The sequence below is a fragment of the Eptatretus burgeri genome, chromosome 13 (assembly GCF_056783735.1).
Source record: "Eptatretus burgeri isolate ZD-2024b chromosome 13, Ebu_testis_v1, whole genome shotgun sequence".
Classification (NCBI taxonomy): domain Eukaryota; kingdom Metazoa; phylum Chordata; class Myxini; order Myxiniformes; family Myxinidae; genus Eptatretus; species Eptatretus burgeri.
Window position 1 is genome coordinate 53048637 of NC_140973.1, and position 25125 is coordinate 53073761.

At 47.9% G+C, this 25125-nt stretch overlaps 1 protein-coding gene across 3 annotated transcripts in view; it reads left to right on the forward strand.

The window, feature by feature from the left end:
• Window positions 1-8073: 8073 nt before the first annotated feature.
• The window catches only part of LOC147014493 (dachshund homolog 1-like), a 205315-nt gene continuing 188263 nt past the window's right edge, over window positions 8074-25125 (forward strand). For 2 of the 3 annotated variants that reach the window (XM_085852485.1, XM_085852487.1), the window contains exon 1: window positions 8075-9347. In XM_085852485.1, coding sequence (XP_085708611.1) covers window positions 8368-9347 — 980 coding nt within the window. In that variant the 5' untranslated portion in view covers window positions 8075-8367. Of the gene's footprint in view, window positions 9348-25125 lie in introns of all 3 variants that reach the window. The other variant, XM_085852486.1, reaches the window with a different exon arrangement.

The following is a 25125-nucleotide window of genomic DNA, read 5'->3' on the forward strand; positions in this document are numbered from 1 at the left end:
AGGGTTCTTGAGGGTCTTCGGGTTCTTTTGGGTCTTCGAGGTTTTAAGGGTCTTACTGATCATAAAGGGTCTTAGGGATATTTATACTCCAAAGGGTCTTGAGGTAATGTGGGTCTTAAAGGGTCTTGATGGTCTTCATCTTGGGGTCTTAAAGGTCTTGGTGGTCTTAAAGGGTCTTGGAGTTGGAAGGGGATTTTGGGTCTAAAATTGTCTTATGGGTCTTTGGAGTCTTAAACGGTCTTAGGATATTAAGCGGTCTTCAGGGTGTCAAGGGGTCTCAAGGCATCGAGGGGTCTGGAGCTTGCACGCATGCATAGATGGACGGACAGACCGACAGACGCACATCTCCTTATATAGTACAGACTTCAGCGTCATGGGATGAGTGTTTTCCCACGATAAACATCATGGATGAGTCTTTTACCACTACATGATTATACCGTCATGGGATGAAGATAAACATCATGGATGTTTATGTTTATTTTACCACGACTTGACTTTAATACCAACACACGAGCTAAGATCATGATATGACTGAGGATTTTCTCTCCCAGCTGAGATCCTTGTGGTGGGATTTGTGAAGATTCCAAAGACTTGCTTTGTTTCCTCTCGCCTTTGTTCAGAAGGTTTTGGGTTTCTAATTTTGATTCCTATGCCGTGGAAAGAATCTATTTGTTTTTGAATTGGAATGCCAGTGTCCGTGCTTCTGAGTATCATTCGGTGACTTGTTTGTGTGTTTCCTTTATCACTGAATGGGACTGGTTACGAATGTGTCTCATACTCTCTTGCGAAAGGACAATTTCCCCCAATTATTTTCCTGATACATTCTCCTTCTCGTGAGTAACCAACATGCTTTGTGTAAATGGTCACGAAACTGACCGGTCGTTGTTTTTAACCCCACCACTGAAGGTGGACACAGGTTATGTTTTCACCCCTGTTTGTTTGTCTGTCTGTCTGTCTGTAGGAGATTTCAAAAAGTTATAGACTGATTCGGATGAAACTTGGTGGACAGGTTGGGTGTGTGATAAGAAAGAATTGATTCAATTTTGGTGAAGATCTGAATCCAGATCCTGCCTCTCAATTTTTTTTTTTAATGGAAATCGCCCCAAACAAGGCGTAAGGCCACTCGAAGTGACAGGATAAGGGAAGGTTAGACAAAGATAAGGACAAAGTAAAACAAAATAAAAGAAAGAGATATAACAAGAAAACATCGAAGACACAGGAAGTATCAGAAGTCAGGTGAAATGTGATTTGTAACCTCAAAGATGTAAGAAGTAGGAATTGATATTCCTCTTCACGCTGGAGAGATTGTAGGGTAGTGGGAAGCACGTTACAGGTTGCGGATTCCAAAGTGAGACAGCACGATGGATAAAACTATATGCAGAGCCTTTCATTCTGCACCTTAGATCAGCTATACTGCATGGGTGTGCAGAGATGGCAAATCGAGTCTTGCATCCAAACACTCATACTGGAGGAACCAAGTTAGAAAATCCATCAGAACATTTGCCATGAAAATATCTGTAGAACAAACTAAGAGTGGCAACTGACTTCCGGTAAGAGAGAGGTTGAAGAGTTGAACCCATCTCCACACCGATCAGGTTAACTATTCATTGCTGGAATCTAACAAGTATAAGTGGCAGGCTGGAGCTCCAGCCCAAATGTGGCAACAATACTCCATGAGGGGACGTATAGTTGTCTTACACAGGTACAACACAGCATCAGGAGGTAAATACCTCTGCACTCGATAGAGACAACCAACTCGCTCGGAAGCACTCTTAGCAATACCAGAAATGTACTTATCCCAACTGAGGTTTGGGGATGTGAAGATCCAGAAGACGAAGTTCAGATGATTCTGTTAAGATTGAAGACCCCATGCGCACAGAAGGAAACGACCTGTTTCAAGAGCGAGACATGGACAACAATTTAGTTTTCTTTGCATTGAAGGTTACCAGCCAGTAATGCCCTCACTTCAACACATTCTCTAAATCATTGTCCAGCAAAACTTCAACCTCATTATGAGAAGTGTTTATTGAATCAGCAGATGTACAGTAAAGTGAGGAGTCTTCAGCATTATGGCTAGTTGAGATAGATCAGTGGAATACAAAACGTAAACCGTTCAGCCTGGCATTATTCAGTATAGTAAGCAAACATTATTACGAATGTGGTTGCTTGAAGGTAAATTGGGAACAAAAAGTGCAAGATAATCTATGTTGAGAAGTCGTGTATGCCTGGTGTTGGCTTAATGGTTAGGGTGGTGGGCTTGGGATCCTTAGGTCAAATCCCATTCAGCTGTTGAATTAATACCAGGTGGGGTTGATTCAGCCTGTCATCCTTCCGAGGTCAGTAAAATGAGTGCCAGCATGCTGGTATCCTGTGTCGGAGTGGTGACCCGTCCAGGATTGTGCCCAATAGCCAAGGAGACTGCTTAGGCAGCACCAACGCTCTGCACAGAGTATGGTCCCAATGGATGGATGGCGAAATAGTGTTTGCCACGAACGTTCATCAAGCAATGATTGGCAAAATTAAATTAATTAATTCCTTTTATTGCAGGTGAAGTCTCTTTTCGGACGGTGGGCGGAGTTTGGGAAAGCAGTGGGCGGGATTTTGTGATTAAAAAGAAAAGACAATAGCATGTGATTGGATGATGGTGGATGGATGATCCTTCAAGCACCATCAGGTACGTACGGCTGCTGAGGAAGTTTTTCCTTCGCGAGGGCACAATCCTAGATACTCGATACTCCGACCCAGGATACTCGATTGGCTCACTTATCCCAGCAAGCAAGCTGGTACTCATTTTGCCGACCGAAGGATGACAAGATGAGAAAACCCACCTGCTGTTATTTTGGCACGGTGGGGGCTTGAATGTTAGAGTAAGTACTGGATAAGGGGTGGGGGGGGGGGAGGGAGGGTAAACGGTCAGAAATTCCCTTGTTTGCGTACGTAATATATCCACGGCTCATTCACCACCATCTCAAGGCACTCTCCCACGTCTCCCCTCACTCCTCGCACACTTCCACACCGGACTTTTAAAAACCCTTTCCACCGTTCTCTTACAATTCAAATATCCTGAAGCTTGTATTTCTGGATTTTAAGTTCATCCCCAGACACCACGACACGAAAACGAACAAATTGTCCTGAAACACCGAGAGTACAAGACCGCGGATGTTTTGGAATTGTACGAGGTCATGGATATTGTGCTCAACAAGCAAGCATTAAAGGTTGAGTTGGTTGTGCTGACACCGGAATCGGCACCAATGCCTTAACTTGATGCATAATGTACCAAAGAAGCGCTTTACAAGTCAGGACAAGAAAGCGCTGGAGACGGGAAGAGGGCGAGGGGAGCGTCGCGAAGGGTCCCGTCGACTGGACAGGCATGAGGACAACAGGACTTTACAAGAGTCAGGACAGCCGGCTTAATGGAGAGCGCACGCCGTCGAACGGTTTTGAACAGGCGAGATCGAGCTCCGCAGGTAGACGTTTCATGACCACGGACACGGTGCTCTCGTTTTTCACAGCTCTATCGTTGAAACCTGGTTGTGATAGTGAGAATATAATCTATCTATTCCAGCAATGTGTGTGTGTGTGTGTGTGTGTGTGTGTGTGTGTGTGTGTGTGTGTGTGTGTGTGTGTGTGTGTGTGTGTGTGTGTGTGTGTGTGTGTGTGTGTGTGTGTGTGTGTGTGTGTGTGTGTGTGTGTGTGTGTGTGTGTGTGTGTGTGTGTGTGTGTGTGACTGCTGTTTCTCGACAACCTCTGGTCCGATCTAATTGAAACTTGCCAGGTATATTGCTGGGGACCTGAGGATGTGCCTTTTCAAGGTTTGATATTAATCGGACAAGTGCTTCCCAAGTTATGGCCATTTATTTAGCAAACCAATTGGAAGACACGTTGTTGCGTGGGCGTGGCCGATGGGGAAGGGAAGCACAGCCACGTTCACTATTACGGGTTACAACGTCCAGGCTTCCGGAGAGTGATGAGTTCGTGTATTCAAATAATTTCTCAATTTCTTATGCGCATTTATAGATAAACACAATGGCCCAAGTTATGATCGTTTTCATATTAGACGGTGTATAAATTTCGGGAACATCAGAGTGCTGGTATGCACCGAACCAGAAAGTAAATTTTTTTCTCTCTCTTCTCTTCTCTTTTTCTTTTTCCTTGCCACGACATTGCGAAAAGGTAAAATACGTTGGCGCTAATTGAATAATTGGGTATTAAAAATAAATTGCGAATAATCGTAACTGCGAATAATATCGAACTCCCAGTTCAAGCACGTACGGGCACGTGAGAGCGAAGAAACGGCCTGTGTGGTTTATTTATTTATTATTATTATTTTTTTATTATTATTTTTTTTTTTTACAGGCACGTACTAGTTATTATAATCAAAGCAAGCACTTTCTCTGTGCGGTGTATTTCGGCTTCATTCCAGTGGAAATTATATATATATATATATATATATATATATATATATATATATATATATATATATATATATATATACATATATATATATACATATATATATATACATATATATATATATATATATATATATATACATATATATACATATATATATATATATATATATATATATATATATATATATAAATATATATATATATATATATATATATATATATATATATATATATATATATATATATATATATATATATATATATATATATATGTTGTTCGTCTTTCGGCTGCTCCGGTTAGGGGTCGCCACAGCAGATCATCCGTTATGATCCGCACACTGATTTGGCATAGGTTTTACACTGGATGCCCTTCCTGACGCAACCCTGGTCGACTCTTACGAAACAGGGATAAGGATTGGGTTTCACCATGATTTCAGGCTGCTCAACACCCTCTCATAGCATGGCCCAGTGCAGAGTACCTGTCCTCAAGCGATCCTCCAACCCAAGCCTCCGCGTAGCTGGACAACAGGTGCACGCCACTACGCCCGGTGTATATATATATATATATATATATATATATATATATATATATATATATATATATATATATATATATATATATATATATATATATGTATATGTATATGTATCGATACATGTATATATAGATGTGTATATCTATATATAAATATATATATATATATTTATATATTTATATATGTAAATATAAAATGACCGTTTTTACAGCCATTTTTCCCTGCTGTGCAGGGTTTGGGCTTTTTCTTGAGGCAATGTTTTTTTTTATGGCCGGATGCCCTTCTGACGCCAACCCTGGTCGCCTCTTATGACACACAGGGATATGGTACACCTATTCTAACCAGGGCACAGACCGGGACCAGTACACTGGTACTCATTTCGCCGACCTCGGAAGGATGACAGGCTGAGTCAAGCCCTGGTGTTAATTCAGCAGCCAACGGGGCTTGAACTCAGGACCCTGGGATCCCAAGCCGCCACCCTAACCACTAAGCCAACACCAGGCTTGCATATATATATATATATATATATATATATATATATATATATATATATATATATATATATATATATATATATATATATATATATATATATATTTATTTATTTGCGAATTCGCGCCCGCCGGCGTGTGAATGGCCACGTAACTCGGATCGCAGCACGTCACCCACCGGACGGACAATTCAGTCGTGACCCTCTCGGACCAATGCCGGGAGCTAGTCACGGGTGGGGGTTTAACCTCAGCACGATCGTGCCAATTTCCCACCCGCGCAGGATAGGGTCGATCGCCAAATTCGATCTACCTAAGTAGTTGCGCGAATGGTCGACCAGGCGATCGCACCTCGCCGCAGGTCGACTCCGGACACGGGCTGCTTGGGCGGCCCGTTCCCTGCTATCAGGATAACCAAGCGGTGTTATCGCAGACCTGGACGGTTCAGATTAATTACCGGGCGTATTAAGCCCACTACGAACCCTTTACGTGAAGCAGGATGGAGGGTCAATAAAGAAAAGAAAAGACGAAGCGAAACGGGAAAACAGTTTAACAATGCACATTTATTACGCGACACACGGAAAGCACACATATACAGCCAAACAGTTAAAATGCACATATAGCAGTTAAAACAAAAGAAACAATGATGCAGAGTTACTACCGAATACGTGTTCACACGGCAACACTTATACAGTTCTACTTTGCAGACAACGCCAACACACATTTACTCAAAAGCAAAGGAAAGAAGCCACCCTCATAGACAAGGGGGCAGACGGGCCTGTATGCCAATATGTGCACGGGACCTGAAGGAGCGGCCAGGTCCGCGAGACCGGGGGGGGAGGGTCCTACCCTCGTCCTCGTGACGCGTTGGCGGACGAGCCGCAGATGTGGCTGCGTGGCTGTGCCCAGACTCCGTGCTCCTTGGCGGGTTTCGTTGGCACGACGTTTGGAGTGGGGTGGGAACGGGGTTCCCTTTTTGCACTATCTCAGCGCGGGGGAAAGGGGGAATTGTTGATGCCCTGGGGGAGGAGAATGGCTGGCTGGCTTAGGTCCCGCGACGAGCGATCTCACAACTCGACCTCGTCACCGACCGCCGTCCTTCACGCCTCGGACCCGAGCTCTTTTGCCTCTTCCCGCAACTCTCCTCAGCCGACTGCAGAACCCAACTCGATGCCACACCGATGACTTCGCCACCCGACTCCACTCTCTGCCACGCCGATGTCTCGACTCACTCTGCTCTCCAACCAAAAACTGACTCTGCCCCGATTCGCCTTGCACTCGCCGTTTTATAGGCCGGCAGGAGAAAACAATATGCAAATATCCGGATCAGGATGACCTCGGAGGTGGAGCCACGCTCGCCAATTGGACGGAGGAAAAGTGGGCGTGAACCTCCCCTGATCCTAGAATTTGCATATATCGATTTCACACAGATGCGCCTGGAGGCGTAGCCAAGCCGCTCCGCGCTTGCTAATTGGACGGATCAGAAGTGGGCGTGTAGCGTTCTTGATCCGAATTCTCCCTCGGAAAGGCCGCTATTTGCACTCGCGGCTCGGTGCGTATCGCTGAACGAGCTCAAGACAGCCCGAGACGTGGTTGGTTCAAAATAAAGATAGAACAGAAAAACGGCTATCTCAAAGCGTCGCAGCCCGAATGAATCGCATAAATTCCCTCGAGACAACGGGTTTGGGGTAACTACACATGTACCGACAGAGATATCTCACCTTAGGGCCCTTTATGGTGTAATGCGAATTTCCACAACCGTAACACTATGTACATATATACGTATACATATATATATATATATATATATATATATATATATATATATATATATATATATATATATATATATGTATACATATATATATACATACATATATATATATATATATATATATATATATATATATATATATATATATATATATATATATATATACATACATATATTTATATATATATATATATATATTTATATATATATATATACACATATATTTATATATATATATATATATATATACACATATATTTATATATATATATATATATATATATACACATATATATATATATATATATATATATATATATATATATATATATATATATATATATACATATATATATATATATATATATATATATATATATATATATATATATATATATATATATATATATATATATATATATATATATATATATATATATATATATATATATATATATATATATACATATACATATATATATACATATATATATATATATATATATATATATATATATACATATATTTATATATCGAGATTACAAAAACACGTGCAGGGAGGTGAGGCGTCGTATGCTGCCGTTTGGCACCTTTAATTGTTTATTTTGTTGAGAAAGAGAACCTGCTTCGTGCGCCCAAGTAATGATAGCAACACTGAGCGATCTGGGCCTCTCCATTAGCGAGGGAAACCAGTGGGTGTCAGGAAAAATAGTTTTCCGCCTCCTCTGAAGTGAAGACTGGAAAACGTCACACTGGTCGCAGCTCGGACAATGCAGTGTCGAGCGGAGACGGAGGAGACGTGATAGGAAGGGGCGGGGCGTTTACAGAAGGCGGTCACATAAGCTCCGCCCCTAGCGCGTTCGCGGCTCGGTTTCGCGAGTCTGTTCAACACAGCGAGCGGTGCACCGAGCCGGGCGGTTACTTGTCCTCGCTCGGCCCCCTCCTTGATCCCACGACCTCCAAGTGAAAGCGATCGCTGTTTGTTGAAGGAGAGAAAGCGCTGGAGACGGGAAGAGGGCGAGGGGAGCGTCGCGAAGGGTCCCGTCGACTGGACAGGCATTAGATAGAAAGAGGGCGCACTTTACACGCTGCGGGCACCGGTGCCTGACCGAACGAGCGCCGGTGCATGGTGTTCAAGGGTCTCCGCGGATGTCATGGCCGTGCCCGCACCTCTGGTACCCCCTTCTGCCGTGATGTCCTCGCCCGGCGGCTTCCGAGGGGACAGCAAGTCTGAAGGGTTCGGCTCCGCTCCAGCTGCGGAGGTTGCCGTGGCGGGGAGTACTCGGCGCCTGCAGGAACACAAGGTCTTCGGTATCTCTTCACCTCCCGAGAACCTGGCGCTGCGAGACCTCTACTGGGCAGACAAAACGGCGTGTTCCACGCCGTCTCCCACCGAGACCTCGTCTTCCTCAGGGGGTCTCTACCCATCAGATGGAAAGCTTCCCCTGGCGGTCTCCTCTGCTGGTGAGTCCCTGCCCGTGGACAAGGCCGGACCTTATTCAGCAGTGGTCGACAGAGTCTCCGGGATGCCTGCGGCGTTTCGCTCAGATTCCCGCGGACCGTTCCCAGCCCTGTCCTCATCGGACGTCGCTCCGAACTCGGTGTTGGGAGGACTGTTTCTACCAGAGCACCGCACCGTGTTCGGGTCCGCCTCGCCACCGCCGGACGCTGTTCCGGGCGTGTCACAGCTGTCCCGCGGGATGTACCGCGTGGAGCCGTCCAACAAGGCGCCTTTCTCCGCGTCCCCGCAGGGCGATCTGCAAACGCCGGACGGTCAATTCTCGGGCGATAAGAAGGTCGTGTACTGCACTCCACCCCCGGTGGAAAACACCGCGGCCAACAACGAGTGCCACCTCGTGGAACTGCACGGAGCGAAGGTGGCCTCGTTCACCGTCAACGGACAGGAACTCATTTGCCTTCCGCAAGCGTTCGACCTGTTCCTGAAGCCGCTGGTAGGCGGTCTTCACACCGTGTACACCAAACTCAAGCGGTTGCACATCGTGCCCGTGGTGTGCAACGTGGAGCAGGTGCGCGTTTTGCGAGGCCTGGGCGCGATCCAGCCCGGCGTCAATCGATGCAAGCTCATCTCGCGCCAGGACTTTGAGACGCTGTACGGGGACTGCACGAACACCAGGTGAGCGACGGTGTACGTTGCACGTGCTGCGTGGAGCGCCCCCCCTACCACGCGGCAGGTGGTTGTGTGTGTGTGTGTGTGTGTGTGTGTGTGTGTGTGTGTGTGTGTGTGTGTGTGTGTGTGTGTGTGTGTGTGTGTGTGTGTGTGTGTGTGTGTGTGTGTGTGTGTGTGTGTGTGTGTGTGTGTGGTTCGAGCAGCTTTCCTTCTCCCGCGTATCTGATTTTATAACTTATAACCACGAGGCTTCATTATTACTCGGATGAGCACTAACCAGCATGGCACCGCCCGATGTGCGAGCGTCCGTGCCCCCGCCCCCTCCCTCGTGACACTCCCAGCACGCGCGTTTCGCGTCTCTACTCGAAGTGATTTTCAGCATTGGCCGCTTTGGTGGCACCCTGGTGTCAGTTCTCACTCCCTTTATTGAGATTGACTCTCCAAGAGAGTTTCACAAGGAGGGAGGAATGTTGTGCCGAGTCGGGACGACACAGAGAGGGAGGGAGGATTGGTGCTGTCATTTGGAGGGTCTTTTGCACCGTGAGAGTGGACCCAAAAACCTCACGGTCCTTTAGAGAAGCCAGGTGGCGTGTGCATGCCCAGTCCGTGAAGGTGTGCGTTGTTTGACATCCGATGGAGGGTTGGGGGAAGCAGTTTTTTCATGGACACGTCACATGTACACTTCTGTACAACTACCTCATGTGCTGTTCCAAAAACGTCCGAGTAAGAGAAACTGTTGCTGTTTAGTTGTCCGGGTGTTGTACTTGTACACCGGCATCTCTCCAGCACTGCTCATTTTGCTTTTGACTTACTATCTGTCTCTCTTTTATAGCAATTTGTCCGTGTGTTTACGAAACGGATTTATCAACGCCACGACGGCAAGAAACATGAAAAGGACTTCCACGCTTAGGTGTCCGCACAGGTGTGTTTGCAGCAGCGTGTCTTGAACATGTCTGTGGTGTTGTCGAATCCGTGTTTTCTGAGCAATCTTGATCGTGGCGGGATCAACGAAGCAGATCCTTCGAGTGCTCGGACTCCCCCCCCACCAATTGAGGGTCGGTGCTTCCAAACCCCACCCCTATATTCCCCGTGTGTCCCTCGATCCGAATCACAGATCGGGATCCACTGCGTGCTTGTCCGCATGATGGCGTGCAGAGAGAATGCACCGATACCTTCTTGCGAACTCTTGTTTCGTTTCGCAGCGCAATGAACACTCGATTTGTCCGTGTCTCAGTTGGTTGGAGAAAATAAAACAATTTTCAAAAAGGCTTAAAAATGACGTCTGTACGCCAGTATGACGTCACGGTACAGTCTGAAGTGTTGTTGGTTGTCAAGCCAACATGTGTTATTTGAACAGATCAGTGTGATCCAGCGGATGCTCTCAATGGTTCATCGGTCGGTGCGACGTTGTCCAAACCGAAGATCCACACCTTGCTTCGAGACGAGTCGGTGGTTTTGTGCGTACCTGGTGTACCTGTATAGCTGTGTCGTTGGTGACGTCACGGGAGATCGCATTATTTATTATTCCTCATGCATGGAAAAATACGATGTGTTGTCCGTTTGAAGGAGTTGATTCTTTGTGTTGAGCGAACAGCTCGGTTAAAGTTTGATTTGATTGTTTGTTTTTTTTGCCCCCTATTTGTTATTTTTTTTTTTAATTCGAAATAGAAACGAACTTGAGAACAATTCGGGGAGGAAGAAGAAAAACGATGATCACGTCATTCAAAGTCGTGTATTATATGAGATGCTTACACGTCACTCGTGTAGCTTTACGTCACAAAGCACTGTTACGCATCATCTGCCGATACCTACACAAGCAGCCACCTGTAATTGCACTACATTGTCACCTGTCGCGTTTTCTCACCTTCAACCCTCTCCCCCCCCCTTTTTTCCTCCCCAAATTCCATGTGCCTGCACGGCTGCGCATGCACGTGCGTACGCCGTCCGAACGTCAGCCCGGACCGTGCGGAATCTTCAGCACCTGCACGACTTCTTGTGCAACATGACGCACGACCTCAATGAAAAAAACCCCACAAAAAAAACAATTCCCTGGGTACTTGATGTCACCGTCATGACGTAGACATTGCCAGTTTGCCTGTTCTCGCCATCGGGTTTCCGAGGTCCACCAAGACCGATTCCAGCACAAGCGTGTCCAAGGCCCGACGACTACTTGTTAACGACTGGATCCTCAAGATCGTCTCTCGGGTCGCGTCACGTGGAGCGCTTGCGCCGCAATCAAAGCACCTCGCGCACGTGTAATTGCGACGAGCGACGGCCCCCAAAAGGGTCTAAACGCGGCCACAAAGGCATCCCGACACCCGCTGGTGTTTTACACGATCTCTGGCCCTGCAGTGCGCTTGTGAATGGATTTAATAGCGCGTTAATCGCCGCTAAAATGACGCGATAACGCGCTCTAATCGTGCGCGTTCTTCAGAAACAGTGCGCTGGTTACTCCGTAAATTCCCCGTTAGTTATAAGTCAATTACATTGTAATTACAAGCAGAACTTGACAAAGTATGCGCTCGCAATTCCCCTGCGCCGTGGTGGTTTTTCCCGCGCTCGAAAAACGTGAATTACGCGCGTTCGCGCCCATGAGCCGTGCAACGCGTGTGGAGGGTGTGCGTCCATGGAAATGGTCATCGGGAGGGAAGGTGAGTATCCGTGGAAATGGTCCTCGGGCGGGAAGGTGAGTGTCCGTGGAAATGGTCCTCGGGCGGGAAGGTGAGTGTCGGTGGAAATGGTCCTCGGGAGGGAAGGTGAGTATCCGTGGAAATGGTCCTCGGGTGGGAAGGTGAGTGTCCGTGGAAATGGTCCTCGGGCGGGAAGGTGAGTGTCCGTGGAAATGGTCCTCGGGAGAGAAGGTGAGTGATGGTGGAAATGGTCCTCGGGAGGGAAGGTGAGTGTCCGTGGAAATGGTCCTCGGGTGGGAAGGTGAGTGTCCGTGGAAATGGTCCTCGGGAGGGAAGGTGAGTGTCCGTGGAAATGGTCCTCGGGAGGGAAGGTGAGTGTCCGTGGAAATTGTCCTCGGGAGGGAAGGTAGGTGACGGTGGAAATGGTCTTTGGAGGGAAGGTGAGTGTTGGTGGAAATGGTCCTCGGGAGGGGAGGTGAGTGTCCGTGGAAATGGTCCTCGGGAGGGGAGGTGAGTGTCCGTGGAAATGGTCCTCGGGAGGGAAGGTGAGTGTCCGTGGAAATGGTCCTCGGGAGGAAAGGTGAGTGTCCGTGGAAATTGTCCTCGGGAGGGAAGGTGAGTGTCCGTGGAAATGGTCCTCGGGTGGGAAGGTGAGTGTCCGTGAAAATGGTCCTCGGGAGGGAAGGTAAGTGTCCGTGGAAATGGTCCTTGGGATTGAGGAGGTGAGCGTCTGCACAAATGATCCACGAGAGGGTGAGCACGCGGTGGAACGGTCCACGGGTGTGTGAGCCACCCACGAAAATGATGGTCCGAGTCCGAGAGGGAGACGGTCGTGCCGTCCACCCATGCCGAGACCGAGACGAGAGTTGCTGACGCGAGCCGTTTGGAATAATGATTATCCAGACGGACAGAAAGATTTGGTGAAATGTACGCGCCGAGATCGATTTCTGTCCAGGACCTGCATTAGCCCGATGTCCGCGCTTTGACTGGGCGCCTAATCCTATTATTATCTCTGCCTGGGAGGCCAAACATAATTAGTATTCCGACGAGCACGCAGTTGATGTAAAGTGTCATTGGCAATACTTTCGACTAATTAAATTATGCAAATTACCTAAAGAGAGAAGGGCAAAAAAAGAAAAGGGTGATTGAGAGACAAAAGGACACCGGGATGGGCCGGTACTCCCCCCGTCCCACGGTCCGCCACGGTGGGCGGACAAAGCGTGTTGGACGTGACGCGGTACAGTCTGATGCTGGAGGAGTGAAGGGAGGATGCGGGTGAACTGGGGGTGCAGAGTAGGGGACCGTGTCGGTCTTCCATGGTATCGACTGTAAGGGTCGCGACAAATACATGACCATGCACTTGTCAATCCAACGATGTATCTGTGATTCGTCCATGGTAGACAAGTGCGGGATGCCGTCCCTTCTGTTTGAGGGACAGACAGGTGGTTGTGAAACAAGACGAACCCACCTGCGGAGGGTCCCAATCCACTTGGGTTAACGAGTCACGCCGAGTGGAGACGCCTCGTGGGCCGGAGCACCGTTTCTAAGCCGTCTCGGTGGCCTCGTCCCGTCGCGTCCCTTCCCGTCCCGATATTTACATCAGCGAGTTGGCCGCGTGTCCTGTCGATCGGCCGGTGTCCTTGGTGTGCCGAGCGTTCCCGCACAATTAATCCAGCGGACTCCAGGCACGCTGGGGAGGCGCTGGCCGCCTCAACTCGCTCTGATTATCAGAATTGATGGATTACAATTAGAAAAGTCGTTGGAGCGTTTGATGCTTTTATTAAATCCGGGCCTCGGCGCTCACGCGGCTGTCCCTTTTAATCATGACCTGACCGTGCCGCTCTACACGGTAACTCAACAAACAAGCAGCAGATCGTTCGGGCGCTACATCCAGGTTCCTTGTGTCCCTTTCTTCCCTCTGACCTCCCGGTCTCACTGGCGACTGGATGCGCCTCCCCTGCACTGGCGATCTGTTTTGCCTTCTCGCTTGCTCTGCTGTATATTCGGTGTGTCTAGACTACGGTCGTGGTGTACCTGTAGTACATTGACGTGGTGTACCTGTAGTACATGGACGTGGTGGACCTGTAGTACATTGACGTGGTGTACCTGTAGTACATGGACGTGGTGTACCTGTAGTACATTGACGTGGTGTACCTGTAGTACATTGACGTGGTGTACCTGTAGTACATGGACGTGGTGGACCTGTAGTACATGGACGTGGTGTACCTATAGTACATGGACGTGGTGTACCTGTATTACACGGACATGGTGGACCTGTAGTACATGGACGTGGTGTACCTGTAGTACATGAACGTGGTATACCTGTATCATATGGATGCGGACGTGGTGTGCTTGTGTAGTATAGACGGTGTACCAGTATGGTATGGTCATGGTGTACCTGTAGTACGGATGTGGTGTACCTGTAGGATGTGGACGTGGTGTACTTGTAGTACATGGATGTGGTGGACCTGTAGTACATGGATGTGGTGGACCTGTAGTACATGGACACAGTGTACTTGTAGTGCATGAACGTGGTGTACCTGTAGGATATGGACATGGTGTACCTGTAGTACATTGAAGTGGTGTACCTGTAGTGCATGGACGTGATGGACGTGGAGGACCTGTAGTACATGGATGTGGTGGACCTGAAGTACATGGACGTGGTGGGCCTGTAGTACACGGACGTGGTGGATCTGCAGTACATGGACATGGTGTACTTGTAGTACATGGACATGGTGGACCTGTCGTACATGGACATGGTGTACCTGTCGTACATGGACCTGTAGGATATGGACGGTACACCATATCCTACAGGTACACCACACCATATCCTACAGGTACACTACAGGTAAGTCCATATCCTACAGGTACACCACATGTCATGGTGTACCTGTAGTACATTGACGTCATGCACCTGTAGTACATGGACGTGGTGTACTTGTAGTACGGACAAGTTCCCAGAATGTGTACTCAAAGGGAAATCTCACATCTGCTGGAACCCACCGAGTCCAGTTCGGAAGGATCGCCGCGGTTGAAGGATCCGGTTTATTTACGCGAGTTCAGAGTACCGTAGCCATGGGAGTGACGTCATAATCCATCTCCGTCATGGGGAAGAGCTGAATGGGTGGGGGGGGGGCGTTGTGTACGAAACCTTTTTTGGGTGTTTACATACATATATATATATATATATCCCACCCACCCTTTTTCTGGTGGGAAAAAATTTTTTTCGACGAAAAGTCCTTTTTTCTTAAAGAAAATGCAACAAAAAACTCGACTTTTCTGTAGTAATGAAACCCAAACAAACTTCCAAGATGGTCCAAAGTACTTGAACTGAAGTTTATAATTAAAACTCTTCCCGTGGGGGAGGGGGAGGGGATGCCCCAGATCCCCCTAAGCATGACGCGCTTTGAGCGCTCGGACCCACGGATCGTCAACTGTTTACACTCTTAGATTCACACCCCCCCCTCCCCTCCCTCCCTTCCCCTCCCACATATATGTATATATGACCGGTGTTTGGGCAGAAGATACAAGAGGTTGTAGAGGGCAGGGTACGGTCGGAAGGACGGACGGCTTGAAGCATCTCTGCCGCCACCCCTGAGATGCAGAGACACAGAGACAAGGACAAATGACGTGCTGAGTTGTCCGCGTCCCCAGACAGCGGACGAGCGTCGTTGTGCGTCGCCGTGACCGCGGAAAGTCAAATGGCAAAGTTAATTTGATTTGTGTAACAAGCAGATGGGTATTGAGAGAAAGAATGCGCAGTTTATTTATACTAGTTTAAAAGATTCCCACCATCTGGCGCCCCCGGCCCGTGTGAATTGTATCTTTCTCGCCATATTTTTGTACCGGGAGGTCTGCAGCAACGGTAATCTCTAAAGAGGAAATTTAAACCTCCCAGTTCTTTTTATCAGCTCTTTAATTAGGCTGACAGATGGCAAGAGGAGCCTGCAGTTAAGCTGCCCTTAATTGCGTTTTTTTTTTATTTTTTTTTTTTTACGCGAGCGAAGTGTTATCTGTGCTTCTTTGTTTGCAGGAATTGAAACATACACTCGGCCTGACAGAGAGATAGCGCCAAGAACGGTCCGAGCCTTTTGGGGGGCGCGTTCTCTTCCTTTGTGTGTTTACGCCACTCGATTTCAATGGTGCGAGGATTGAACGGCTCGATAGAAAACGGCTCTGCGAGGGACACGTGGCTGGGGGCGTGTCTGGGGGGGGGCGTGGCCGCTTGGAGGGAGGGAGGGGCGGAGCGGGGTGGGCTCTTTAAACAAGTTCCGCGCCGCTCTGTGCTCCACGTGATTCCATATAATCCCTAATTGGCGAATCTCTCGCGACTCGAGTGCTTTCCCGCAAAGCCGCGCCTGCCGAGCGCAGGAATCGAGAGGGAGAGCGGATCCGGGCCCCGTGCGCGCCACGTCCTCGCAGCTGCGCGGGGGTTTCATCTCTGCCTCACTTATGTTCATTCCGACTGAATAATGCATCAAAGGTGCCATTAGGCGCAGTTAGAGAGGGAGAGGGGGACGGAGAACTCGGGAGAAGGGAACAGAATCGGGAGAGGGTAAGGAAGAAGGAGAGGAGATAAAGAAGCAGGGAGAGAGGGGAAAAAAGACAGAAGGGAAAAATGAGAATAAGAAGTGAACATGAAAAGGAGAGGGAGATATATATATATATATATATATATATATATATATATATATATATATATATATATATATATATATATATATATATATATATATATATATACACATACATACCACGTCGTACTGGACTACGAAACGCAGGGATAAGGGAAAGGATAGGAGGTGGTGGGGGTGGGGGAGGTGGTGGAGAGAGTTCGAGAGAAGATGTGAGGGGGAGGTGGTGGAGAGAGTTCGAGAGAAGATGTGGGGGGTCAGAGGTGGTGGAGAGAGTTCGAGAGAAGATGTGAGGGGGGAGGTGGTGGAGAGAGTTCGAGAGGAGATGTGGGGGGGGAGGTGGTGGAGAGAGTTCGAGAGCAGATGTGGGGGGAGGTGGTGCAGAGAGTTCGAGAGATGTGGTGGGAAGAGGAGAGGTGGAGGGGATAGGTGGTGAAGAGTGGTGGAGAGAGTTCGAGGGGAGAGGTGGACGGGATAGGTCGTGGGGGGAGGTGGTGGAGAGAGTTCGAGAGGAGATGTGGTGGGAAGAGGAGAGGTGGAGGGGATAGGTGGTGAAGAGTGGTGGGGGGGAGAGGTGGTGGAGAGAGTTCGAGAGGAGATGTGGTGGGAAGAGGAGAGGTGGAGGGAATCGGTGGTGAAGAGAAGTGGAGAGGATAGGTGCTGGAGGGAGGTTGAGGGGAGAGGTGGAGGGGATAGTTGGTGGAGAGAGGTCGAAGGGAGAGGTATCGGGGATAAGTGGTGAAGAGACATGGAGAGGATAAGTGGTGGAGGGAGGTTGAGGGGAGAGGTGGAAGGGATAGGTGGTGGAGAGAGGTCGAGGGGAGAGGTGGAGGGGATAGGTAATGGAGAGAGGTGGAGGGGATAGGTGATGGAGAGAGGTCGAAGGGAGAGGTATCGGGGATAAGTGGTGGAGAGAGGTGGAGGGGATAGGTGGGGAGGGAGGTCGAGGGGAGAGGTGGAGGGGATAGGTGATTGAGAGAGGTCGAGGAGAGAGGGAGTGGAGAGAAGTCGAGGGGAGAAGTGGAGGGGATAGGTGATTGAGAGAGGTCGAAGGGAGAGGTGGAGGGGATAGGTGATGGAGAGAGGTTGAGGAGAGAGGTGGTGCAGAGAGGTCGGGTGGAGGGGATAGGTGATGGAGAGAGGACGAGAGGAGAAGTGGAGTGGATAGGTGGTGGAGAGAGGTGGAGGGGATAAATGGTGGGGAGAGGTCGTGGGGAGAGGTGGAGGGGATAGATGGTGGAGAAAGGTCGAGGGGAGAGGTGGAAGGGAAAGTGCTATTAAAAAGATCTTGAACGTGATGTAATGAGCAAGTGTGTGCAAGTATAACACAGACACAATTACTGCAGTGTCTCTCAAGTATGATATGGTCCATCTTGCTTTTATTTCTGTGTCTCTGTCTCTCTCTCTCTCTCTCTCTCTCTCTCTCTCTCTCTCTCTCTCTCTCTCTCTCTCTCTCTCTCTCTCTCTCTCTCTCTCTCTCTCTCTCTCTCTCTCTCTCTCTCTCTCTCTCTCTCTCTCTCTCTCTCTCTCTCTCTCTCTCTCTCTCTCTCTCTCTCTCTCTCTCTCTCTCTCTCTCTCTCTCTCTCTCTCTCTCTCTCTCTCTCTCTCTCTCTCTCTCTCTCTCTCTCTCGTTATAAACCGTGGGGTAAACGGAAATGTTTAATGCTTGTGGAATGTTTGGACAAAAGTTAATGGGACGAAAACGCATTATGGTTTTAGCGATGAGAAAACGCACCACGGATGGAGTGGGGGAAGGGTGGTGGAGGTGAGGTTTGGCTTTGTCGTTGTCCTTGAAAGTGTGGAGGTTGTGGTGGTTGCTGTATGCGAGGAGGTGGGGTGGTTGTTGTCCACATGGGCGAGAGAGAGTGTGAGGGTGCGTTAACGGGGTGATTCAAGGAGACGCGCACCGGACGTGTTTGGAACCAAGAGTGTGCGACGTGCGCTAATTAAACAAGGATGGGGGAGAGGAAGATGCACACGGAGTGCGGACGTAACAAAATATTTATGTAATAATGGCAAATGAAAGCCAAGGTTAATAAAGTGTTTAATCCAGGCCTATAAATCACGCCCCATCGCCCCCTCCCCCCAAGCTCTCTAATTAGGGGCCGAGCAGGGCTGAGGAGCTCATAGCTCTGTTTGCTTTCGCGTTTTTCCAGATGGCCACGATGCCGCTTGCTGCCCCCCCCTACTCATCCCCACCCCTTCCGCGCCTCCATCCCCTGCAGCTTCAGGCTCTTTGAAGGCACCTTTAACAAGGGGTGCGGGAAGGAAACCGAAAGGCGGAGTGAACGCTGCGCCTCCGATGAGAAAACATCTTTCCCTAAAGGGACACTATATGGCACCTCCCACGTGGTGTCGAGCGAGGTTCGTCTTCACGGATGCGGTCTGATAACGAGCAAGTACTCCCGCCCAGTGATGACTCCCCAAAAAAGGGTCATACACGATATACCTGTTACCGTGTACCGACAAAAGACCTATGAAGAAGTAACGCGTGCACACGTGAGCGTACATGGTCGACGCTTGTACGTAGCTCGGTGTGATGTGGGTCGTGACCTTATCGGTCCAGTCGCGGATCAAGATTACGCAACGCTCACCCCCTCGGGGGAATACTGAGTCCTTTATCTGTGTTTAGACAGTTTTGTTTGAAACGACGGCACGGAATAAATAAATAAATAAAACGTTCCTCCTTCGGTTTGCCCCTGTGCCTCAGTCGCCACGATCTCCCTCTCCATCACTCTTTATCAGCAAACGCTGAGGCAGCCAATTTGAAACGGCGCGCATTTCGCACTCGCTCCAGATGGCCAAACGTCAATAGCCCAGCTCCGTTGTGCGTATTTCTTCTCGGTGTTAAGGAGATGACGCTCTCGCCTCGGCGCGCGCACGAGCAGCGCGTTTATTGCGTCATAAATTTCCACCGACGGCTTTTAAAACTCGAATCTCCGCCGCGGTTATGCAAGCTGCTCCGCGCAATATCTTCCACCTTCGCTGCTGTCGACAAACAAGGCGTCGTAAAAAAAAAAAAAGAGAAGGCAATTGATGAGTTTGTTTGCATCGTCCGAGTTCTGTAAATTCCCTTCTGTGCGGACGTAAACTCAAAACACGAATGTTACGATTTTAAACTTGGCAGGAATCACGTCGCAAACTTGCGTTTCTGTTGAACCCGCTGTTCCATCGGACGAAGTGCGTCAGAAACGACCCCGACGATTTCGGTCTCTACTGCCCCCTGGTGGCTTCTTTAAAAGTCCTTTAGAACGATGAGGACTTCAAGGGTCGATCTCACAGATGGTGAATGCAGTACTCAAAACATCTCAGTTTAGACACAGTCATCTCGAGGCTGTTTAGTTTATATATCTCAGGGCTAACGTTTCGTCTACATATCTAAGGGCTACGCTTACTTTATATATCTAAAAGCAAAGGTTTAGTTTAGATATTTAAGGGAGAAGCTTGCTTTATATATCTAAGGCTAAGGTTTAGTTTAGATATATAAGGGATACGGCTTAGTTTAGATATAAAAAGGCTAAGGCTTAGTTTTGATATAAAAAGGCTTAGGTTTCGTTTGGATATATAAGGGATAAGGTTTAGTATAAATATCTAAGGGAAAGCTTATTTTCAAGAGATAAGGGCTAAGGCTTAATTTTGATATATAAAGGCTTAGGTTTAGTTTAGATACCTAAGGGTGAAAGCTTAATTTAGATGTAAAAAGGTGTTGGTTTAGTTTAGATATGTCTGGGCTTAGTTTAGATATATAAAAGCGAAGGTTAAGTTTAGATCTATAAGGGATAAGGTTTAGTATAAGTATCGAAGGGATAAGCTTATTTTAGATATATTAGGGCTAAGGCTTTGTTTATATATAAGAAGGCTTAGGTTTTGTTTAGATATCTGAGTGCAAGGTTTAGTATAGATATCTAAGTGATGAGCTTATTTTTGATATATAAGGGTGAAGGTTTAGTTTATATGTACAAGGGCTCAGGATTAGTTTAGATGTCTTAGGGATAAGCTTAGTTTTTATATTTAAGGGCTTAGGGTTGGTGTAGATATCCAAGGGATAAGCTTAGTTTTGATATACAAGGGCTAAAGCTTAGTTTAGCTATCTCAGGGCTAAAGTTTAGTTTTGATATTTCAGTTATAAGGTTTAGTTTAGATATATAAGGAATAATGTTTAGTATAGATATCTAAATAACAAGCTTATTTTCGATATGTAAGGGCTAAGGTTTAGTATATATATATATATATATATATATATATATATATATATATATATATATATATATATATATATATATATATATATATATATATATCTTCTTCCTCTTTCGGCTTGCTCCTGTTAGGGGTCGCCACAGCGGACCAACTGTCTCCATTTCGCTCTATCCTCCACATCTTCCATTGACACTCCAACCACCCGCATGTCCGCCCTCACCGCATCCATGAACCTCTTCTTTGGCCTTCCTCTTCTCCTCCTGCCTGGCGGCTCCATCTTCAACATCCTTCTCCCGATATACTCCGTTTCCCTCCTGTGCACATGTCCAAACCATCTCAATCTCGCCTCTCTCACTTTGTTTCCAAACCGTCCTACCTGCGCTGTCCCTCTAATACACTCATTTCTTATCCTATCCATCCTCGTCACTCCCAACGAGAATCGCAGCATCTTTAACTCTGCCACCTCCAGATCTGCTTCCTGTCTTTTTGTTAGCGCCACCGCCTCCAAACCATACAACATAGCTGGTCTCACTACCGTCTTGTATACTTTCCCCTTCACTCTTGCAGCTACCCTTCTGTCACAAATCACTCCTGCAACTCTTCTCCACCCACTCCATCCTGCCTGCTCTCTCTTTTTCACTTCTCTCCCACACTCTCCGTTACTTTGGACAGTTGATCCCAAGTATTTAAACCAATCCACCTTCCCCACCTCAACTCCTTGCAACTGCACCATATCACCACCCTCCCTCTCATTTACGCACATGTACTCCGTCTTACTCCTACTGACTAACATTCCCCTTCTCTCCAGTGTGTACCTCCACCTCTCAAGGCTCGATTCAGCCTGCTCCCTACTCTCCCTACAGATCATGATGTCATCCGCGAACATCATGGTCCATGGAGACTCCAGTCTGATCTCGTCCGTCAACCTGTCCATCACCATTGCAAACAGGAAAGGGCTCAGAGTCGATCCTTGGTGCAATCCCACTTTAACCTTAAACCGGTCCGTCATTCCTACCGCACACCTCACCGCTGTCACACTGTCCTCATACATATCCTGCACGATCCTCACATACTTCTCCAACACTCCCGACTTCCTCATACAATACCACAACTCCTCTCTTGGCACCCTATCATAAGCTTTCTCTAAATCCACAAACACACAATGTAACTCTTTCTGGCCTTCCCTATACTTCTCCATCAACATTCTCAAAGCAAACATCGCATCAGTGGTGTTCTTTCCTGGCATAAACCCATATTGCTGCTCACAGATCATCACCTCTCCTCTCAACCGAGCTTCCACTACTCTTTCCCACAACTTCATGGTGTGGCTTAACAACTTTATCCCTCTGTAATTTCCACAGCTCTGCACATCACCCTTATTCTTGAAAATCGGAACCAGCACACTTAATCTCCACTCCTCCGGCATCCTCTCACTTTCCAAGACTTTATTAAACAATCTGGTTAACAACCCCACTGCCATCTCTCCTAAGCACTTCCATGCCTCCACTGGTCTACCATCTGGGCCAACCGCCTTTCCACTTTTCATCTTCTTCATAGCAGTCCTCACTTCATCCTTACTGATCCACCCCACTTCCAGATTCACTATCTCCACCTCTTCCAACCTTCTCTCTCTCTCATTTTCTTCATTCATCAGCTCCTCAAAGTACTCCATCCACCTTCTCAACACACTCTCCTCGCTCGTCAGCACATTCCCATTTGCGTCCTTTATCACCCTAACCTGCAGCACATCCTTCCCAGCTCGGTCCCTCTGTCTTGCCAATCGGTATAAATCCTTTTCCCCTTCTTTTGTATCCAACTTCTCATACAGCTCGTCATATGCCTTTTCCTTGGCCTTAGCCACCTCTCTTTTTGCTTTTCGACGCCACTCCTTGTACTCCTGCCGACTTTCTTCATCTCTCTGACTATCCCACTTCTTTTTCGCCAACCCCTTCTTCCTTATACTTTCCTGTACTTCCTCATTCCACCACCAAGTCTCCTTATCTTCCTTCCTCTGTCCAGATGTCACACCAAGTACCTTCCTAGCTATCTCCCTCACAACTTCTGCTGTCGTTGCCCAATCATCCCACCCATCTTTACCACCATCCAACGCCTGTCTCACCTCCTCCCTAAATTTCACGCAACAGTCTTCCTCCTTCAGCTTCCACCATCTGGTCCTTGGTTCAGCCCTCACTCTCTTCCTCAACCTCACCTCTAAAGTCATCCTACAGACCACCAATCGATGCTGTCGAGCTACACTCTCCCCTGCCACAACCTTACAGTCACTAATCTCTTTCAGGTTGCATCTCCTACTTAAGATGTAATCCACCTGTGTGCACTTTCCTCCACTCTTGTATGTCACCCTGTGTTCCTCCTTCTTCTTGAAATACGTGTTTACCACTGCCATTTCCATTCTTTTTGCAAACTCTACCACCATTTGCCCTTCCACATTTCTCTTGTTGAGACCGTACCTCCCCATCACCTCCTCATCCTCTTTATTCCCTTCCCCAACATGTCCATTGAAATCTGCTCCAATCACCACTCTTTCATCCTTGGATACACTCTCCACCACTTCATCTAACTCACTCCAGAAATCTTCTTTATACTCCATCTCACACCCCATGTGGGGCATATGCACTGATGACATTCATCATCACCCCTTCAATTTCCAACTTCACACTCATCACTCGGTCAGACACCCTCCTCACCTCCAATACCCTCTTGACATGATCTTCCTTCAGGACTATCCCGACACCATTTCTCCTCCCATCCACACCATGGTAGAACAGTTTGAAACCACCTCCAATGCTCCTCGCCTTACTCCCCATCCACTTGGTCTCTTGTACACACAGTATGTCCACCTTTCTTCTCTCCATCATATCAGCCAACTCTCGCCCTTTGCCAGTCATCGTCCCAACATTCAGAGTTCCAACTCTCACCTCCACACTTCTACCCTTCCCCCTGTCCCACTGCCTCCGGACTCGCCTTCCCCGTCTCCTTCTCCTCCTTCGCCCAGCAGTAGCACAATTTCCACTGGTACCCTGCTGACCACCGGTACCGGTGGCGGTCGTTGGTAACCCGGGCCTCGACCGATCCGGTATGGAAATTCGTTTTGTTGTCCGCATAATGATTTGGCATCGGTTTTTACGCCGGATGCCCTTCCTGACGCAACCCTGGTCGCCTCTTACGACACACAGGGATATGGTACACCTATTCTAACCGGGGCATACACCGGGCCCAGTACAACTGGTGCTCATTTCGCCGACCTCGGAAGGATGGCAGGCTGAGTCAACCCCCTGGTGTTTTTGACTTGGTTTATATATATATATATATATATATATATATATATATATATATATATATATATATATATATATATATATATATATATATATATATATATATATATTAATTCAGTGTCCCAACGGGGCTTGAACTCAGGACCTCTTGGGTCCCAAGCCACTGCCCTTACCACTGCGCCAACACCAGGCTTAGATATATATATATTGTTGTGGTTACCAGATTCGCAAACCACCATTCAGGTCCCTTAGGTGAGGTATCTCGGTAAGTGCATGTGTAGTTAGGCCCAAACCCGTTGTCTAGTGGGAATACATGTCATTTATACGTGCTGCGACTCTTTAGGATAGCCGTTTTTCTTTTACTATCTTTATTTTGGACCAATCGCCATCATCACAACCACAACATCAACCACCAACCACAACGCCGCTTCACCACAACCGCCATGACCTTTACCGTCACAACTCGCCACCATCGCATCACCGTCATCTCGCGCCACTCATGGGCACCGATGCTGGACTCGTGTAGGGCGCACGTTGAACAGCGTGTACAAAATCACGGATTTTCTGCTTCAAAAACGGATCCAAAACGACACACGCCCACTTTTTGCCGTCCAATCGGTGAGCGAGGGGCGAATTGGCCCCGCCCCCAGGGCGATCGATATATGCAAATTTGTGGATCAAAAAGCCTTCACGCCCACTTTTTCTCGGGCCAATGGGGAGCGAGTTGAAAGGTCAAAGGGAGGGGGTCAAAGGCGAAGTTACGGGGGGATAAAAGGACGGTGTTCGTCAGTCAAAGGAGTCGTAAAAGTCGGAGCGAGAGAGTCAGCAGAACGAGAACGAGGGGTCGGAGAGTCGCAAACAAGAACGGGTCGGAGAGTCAAGTAAGGAGAGAGTCAGCAGAACGAGAACGAGGAGTCGCAAACAAGAACGGACAGAGAGTCAAGACTTCGCGGGCGGTGGAGCTGCTCGTCGTGTGCGTTGGAGTCGGAACGGAGGGGACGGAGCTGTGGAGAGGCGGCGAGGG